The 6,000-nt window shown below is 43.7% G+C and overlaps 1 protein-coding gene across 1 annotated transcript in view; it reads right to left on the bottom strand.

Annotated features, from left to right (window-relative positions):
* Positions 1 to 637: 637 nt before the first annotated feature.
* DNTT (DNA nucleotidylexotransferase) overlaps positions 638 to 6,000 on the bottom strand; it is a 39,281-nt gene continuing 33,918 nt past the window's right edge. Inside the window, exons 10-11 of the mRNA XM_004369971.1 lie at positions 2,510 to 2,593; positions 638 to 724 (exon numbers count right to left, since the gene is read on the bottom strand). Of these exons, the coding sequence (XP_004370028.1) occupies positions 638 to 724; positions 2,510 to 2,593 (171 nt within the window). The remainder of the gene's footprint in view (positions 725 to 2,509; positions 2,594 to 6,000) is intronic.

Here is a 6,000-nt window from a genome sequence, read left to right as displayed (position 1 = left end):
ATGTGTCCTTGTGCTGGGACACGTAGTGACACAGCTCCATGGTGATGGGGGAGGAACAGGCTTTGAACTTAGTTGAGCCAGAGCCAAGAGTCAGCCGTTCTCTTCCAGAAGGGACCCAGAATCCCTTTGGAATCTCTGTATCTTCTAATTAAAACTGTTTTACCCTCAAGATAAATCTTAAACTTTTTCTTATTTCACTTTGTTACATTTTTGTTTAAAAGTATTTTTATAATATTTAAGTGAATAAAAGAAGACTCTACCATCTTGTTTCTTCCTATTTTTAATGAGGTATACAGTACTTCAGTTACACTGTGGGCAAGGTGGGTTTTGATGAGCTTCCTTGGAAATGACCACCAATTATAATACTGTTTCTATGGAAAAATGCAATGTGAATTCTAAGCAGCAGTCATACAAGTGATCTATTAGAGCAAAACTTATTACTAGATGGTGCTTTATCATGTTTCCAAAACAATTCATTTCTAGTAGCAATCTGCATTTCATTAAGACTTGAAGAATCCTTAACTTTCCTAAGGAAGCTTTTTACTGTAATATGAAGCATAGTTATTTAACTTGATCTTATAATATAACAAAATGTAGCAAAAAACCCCAAAACAGAAAAAAAGTCCAGAACTCTTTTCTAGGCATTTCTTTCCCATGGTTCAATGTAATCCAGTCCCAGATGTGCAAAAATTTCTTCTTCACTGTCTGCTTTAAGAAATACCCTCTGGAAACATAACAATAAGAAATGTGTACATTCAGATATTTTTGTGAAGCATCTTAGTGCTGACACAGTAAAATTACTACTTGTAAAACTGTCTTGTCAGAATGAATTATTGCCAAAATATAATTTTCTGTTTCTGAGTATAAAAAGTCATCTTAACTAAATTCTGTAATTTTTATATTTTCCCATCCAAAAATACAGTACCAAATGAGTTAAGATAAAATCATGACATCTTTACACATTCAGCAAAAGGCTTTTGGATTTTTTTCTATGGGTCTGTAATTCTTAACCACAGCTGTTCATTACACCCACCTGAAGGAGATTGTATAACTAACGCTTGGGCCATACTCCAGTTCAAAGAAATCAGAATCGCAGGGCAAGAGATCTTGGCATCAATCTACTTAAAAGCTCACTGGGTAATTACAATGTGCAGCTAGAATTATAAACTGCTGCTATTGGTAATTATAGAATATTTCTATGTGTTGGGTTCTCCTCCCAGTCTTCCACTCCTGCCCTTGCCCCGCCTTCCACCCCATAATCTCTTTAAGACCTAGCACCACTTCTCCTCCATTCCTTCTTGTGTATAGCACACTTATATAGACACTTGCTTACACTGAACTATTTATTATATGTTAATTTGTAGGTGTTCCTAAATTGTGTTATATGAATCTACCTACCACCACTCACACGCTCAACATTGGAGTCTTTCCTGCCAGCATCCATGGCCCCCTACTGGCAGCAGCACCTCAAGTTTTCTTTGGGAAATCACCCCTACTTACTCTCAGTCCATGAGGTTCAGGTGAAGAACACCCCACCCTGAGCTCCAAGGACAGGCAAATGACCCAGGCCTGGTCAATGAACATCAGCTAGGATTCTTACTGGAACTATTAGCAAAGAAGCTCTTCCTCTCTTTTGGAATAGCTAAACTAGAAGGATGAAACTCATGAGAAAACCCTGTCTGATCAGGAAACCAATGCTGAGGAAAGTCTACCTCAGCACCTGGATACAGCCCTACCTGAAGCCACTGTTACCACTGGATGCTGCAGTTATATAAGCTAAATTCTCTCTTTTGGTCAAAGTTATTTAGACTATTAGCTCCTAGAGGTCAAGTACCATTGCTTCTAGTTCTTGTGTGTCTGTTTTCCCCTTGAAACCTAGTTTAGTGTCTTTGACCACTGTAAGAACAGTTGGTCCTTGGCACTTGTGGATTTAACACTGGAATACTTAACTCTTCATAATTCATACAGTGATTTATCATTTTGCTGAGGCATGAACTTGGATCATGACCTCTGCAAGGCTAGCATGTCAAATGAGTCACTTAACAAGTGACTAACCATCTCCATCTCAGGGAAGTTCTTTTGCTCTCTATTCTTGCAGCAGACTGTCATTAATGACCGAAGTGATCACTCAGGATGTTATTGCCCACTGCCTTTAAGGGGTACTAGAGTGGTATTTGTGATTTAGGGGGATCTTTGGTTTTCTCTGGAGTTGCTCATTGTAAACACTAAGGACATATAAACACAATAGCAGTCCACTGCTAGAATGGGTCTGGAGGCCCAGCTTGCTCATCATCTTTAAGCCAAAAGTCCCTGAGGTGCATTTTGGGCCAGCTGGGGACTGTGGGCCTGCTGGAATCTTTCCAGATGCCCTCAACAGTAATCTGTGGGAACAGGAAACTCATGGCAAAGGAAACTGTACCTGGATACTAAAATCAGTTCAGGAAAGTGCTCAGGGAGCTAGCCTTGGGGATGAGAGTCAAAGTAGCCCATCTCAGGGAGAAAACTCTACCTTGGTCTTGTCATATAGAGCATGGTTGTCCAGTATCATCTTCCGCTCGTGCGTGGCGTAGCGCCGGATGTCCCTCTCAAATTGCTAGACAAGAGATAATTAAAATAAATTACTATCAAGTCAGAATGTCTTCAGTATTAATTGTGTGTTTGTGTTGTTGTTCTGTGCCATTGAGTTGATTCCAACTCATAGCAACCCTATAGGACAGAGTAGAACTGCCCCAAAGGGCACAGATCGCCAGGTCTTTTCTTCCACGAAGCTGCTGTTGGGTTCGAACCACTGACCTTTTGGTTAGTAGCCAAGTACTTAACCACTGTGCCACCAGGGCTCCTTATTGCGTGTTTAATGAAAGCTAAATCACTACAGTAAATATCTATCTCCACTAAACATTCACAAAGTGATATTATCCCCCAGGGCAAAGCTCTATGATGACAGAGCTCATGTTTGCTTGCTTTCCTCTATACCCACTCCTTGCACAATGCCAGGGGCAGAGTAAGTGTTCAACAAATCTTTGCTGAGTGAATGAAGGTTTTCACATCCCCAAAGGGGCAAAGAGTCATATATGAGATAGACAAGGTACAAGAAAGTTCAATCTTTACTTTGCCTAGTCTTTTCTCTCACTTATGGTCTCTATTTTTTTTTTTTTTTTTGCTTTAAAAATTCTCCCTAGTAATCTAGGGGTCATCATTCTTAAACCTTACCAAATGGAGCCCCTCAACCTGCATCTGGTAATACATTTCATTGGAATCCTTTTTTTTTTTTTTTGATTATTCTCTGGCTTTTGTCCACGTCAATCCCTGGGTCAGCCAGCTATTGGGGGCAGGGCTATGGATAAAAGAAAGGAATGAGTTCCTTGGCCCTCTCAGGCTCTTGGCTGAAGCCATGTCTTAGAACCCTGGTAGAAACTTCCCTTTTCGGAGTAGGAAGAGTCTCCCTTTAATTCGGGCCACACTTACTTCTGGCAGACACAGTAAGTCTCCCAGCACAGGTCCTTTTAATTAGGTTTTACTGCTGAGCCAAGGGCTTCAGCTTTTGAATCATAAGACACACTCGGGGGGCTTCCTTCAGCACTTACATGTTCCCCAACACATGAGCACACAGGAAGACTCTCCTCCATTCGGTCACGCGGTTGGGCTTTTGCTCTTCGGGATGGCCAAATGCCCATCACGGCACACGCTCTCTCTGCCTCTGACCTGCACAGTGGGCCAAGCTCCTTCATAACTGGTTCGGATATCAGCTCGGAGGTCGAAGAGAGACTTGCCAAGGTAAGAAAAGAGGTCCTCCATGTGTCCTCGTGTTTCTCAGCTCCTCTTTTGGCCAGCTGGGAACTTGCATGCCTACTTGGTGTGAAGTCCAGCCCACCGAGGCAAAGGTGGGGTGGGAGCTGGGGTGAGGGTGGTCTACAGGCGTTTTTACACTTGCCTCTGTTGCAGATCCGTGATCGTTCTCCACCATGCCCACTACCCAGGCTCTACCAGCTCTCTCCTTTTGGGGAGCTTCCCCAGGTCCAACTGCAAGCCGACTGCCCCCGCTCTTCAGTGGTTGGACAACTGACAGACCTGGTTTCCAGTCCTGACACTACTGTGGCTGCCTGAGGCACTTTGGCTTCCCCATTTATCAAGGAAGTTTAACAGTCTCTTAGAGAAGGCATTCTGGATCCCCTCTCTCCTCACTCCCTACATTTAATCCATCAGCATGTCGTGTCAGCTCCACTTCCAGAACAAGTCCCTAAGCGGAGTACTTCTTCCTGCTCGGCGGGCCCCCCTGTAGGTCTACTACTGCCATAGCCTCCAAGCTGTCTCTCCGCTTCTACCCCTGCCTTTCCGCCTCCCCCAGTCCATCCTCAAACAGTAACCAGTGCAATCCTTTTACAAAGGCAATACAGGTCATACTGCCGCCATGCTTAAAACTGTCCAGACAGGCCCATCACTCTTGGAAGAAAATCCAAAAACCGCCTACAGAGCCCTAACCGATCTGGTCCGACCTACTTCTCCAACCTCACCTTCTTCTCTATCCCCCTGTAGTCATTCAGGCCTTTGAGACCCTCAGATTTGCCAACATGCTCCAGCCTCCAGCCTTCACTCTTACTGGCCCCTCTGGCTGGAATGTTCTCCTCCCCCGACTGGGAATGATGCTCTTTCTTCATTTTCGTTTCTGCTCAAAGGTCAGACTGCTCTCTTCTAAAGAGCCCCCAGACACTGCTAGCCACTTCTCAGGATACTCACCACTTTCTGGAATTACTCTGTTTTCTGTCTCTACAACCAAGGCCCTCCCTCCGCGCATGCGCACACTAGAATGTAAGCTTCGTGAGAACAGGAAAGGATGTTTTGTTGAAAACCATAAACCCCTCTCACCTCGAATAATGGCATATATTTGTTGAATGAATGCATATTGTGAGGATTATTTTAAAAAGATAATACCCAACGTTTCCAGATCAATACTTGATCCAGAGCAAATGTCGAATAGATAATAGCTTTTTTTAAAAAAAAAAATATCATTATTGTTAAAAGAGCATAAAGAGTCAGGGGACCGAGAGTCCAGCCTCGGCAAGTCACCAGACTCTCTGAATCATGGTTGGTCAGATGAGAAGATGGGTGGTCAACGGCTACGGTCCGTTCCTTTCCAGCTCTAACATCCTCTCATACCAAGATTCTGTAAAGCTGATGAGCTGAGCGGCGTGCTCTCATAGGGGCATCTCCCACGATCCTGGTAGGCTCTGAGGCTGCAGGCAGAAAAGCCTGAAGCCTAAAACAGAGGACAGAAATATTTCGGAAAAGGGGGGACAATTAATAGAGTTGCCGTTCAAGCTACGTAATTTCCTCGAGAAGCGGAAATCTAGAAATTTTGTTCTTTCTCTGAGTAATTAAGGAGAAAGCCATGCGATCATTGCGCCCTCTAGCGGAGGTGAGAGGATCGCCTGTTGCTCGGTGGTTAAGCGCTTGGCTGCTACCGAAAGGTCAGCGAAATGGGCGGTTCCAACTCACCTGCCTCCTTAAAAATTAGTCTTGGAAACCCTAGCGGGCAGTTCTGCTCTGTCCTATAGGGTTGCTATGAGTCAGAATTGATTCAACGGCAGAGGGTTTTTTGTTGTTTTTTAGTGGCAAAGAATAATTTCCTATTCTAGGCCTATTCTAGTCTTCGGAAGAGGATGTGGAATGAGGCATATCATTGCTAACGTCAGATGGATCTTGGCTGAAAGCAGAGAATACCAGAAAGATGTTTACCTGTGTTTTGCTGACTACGTAAAGGCATTCGACTGTGTGGATCATAGCAAATTATGGACAACGTTGAGAAGAATGGGAATTCCAGAACACTTAATGTGCTCATGCCGAACCTGTTCATAGACCAAGAGACAGTAGTTCCAACAAAACAAGAGGATACTGCATAGTTTAAAATCAGGAAAGGTGTGCATCAGGGTTATATCCTTTCACCATACTTATTCAATCTGTATGCTGAGCAAATAATCTGAGAAGCTGGACTATACGGCATCA

This window comes from Trichechus manatus, unplaced genomic scaffold, assembly GCF_000243295.1.
Source record: "Trichechus manatus latirostris isolate Lorelei unplaced genomic scaffold, TriManLat1.0 scaffold00007, whole genome shotgun sequence".
NCBI lineage: Eukaryota > Metazoa > Chordata > Mammalia > Sirenia > Trichechidae > Trichechus > Trichechus manatus.
This window is presented reverse-complemented; position numbering and strand designations above follow the sequence as displayed.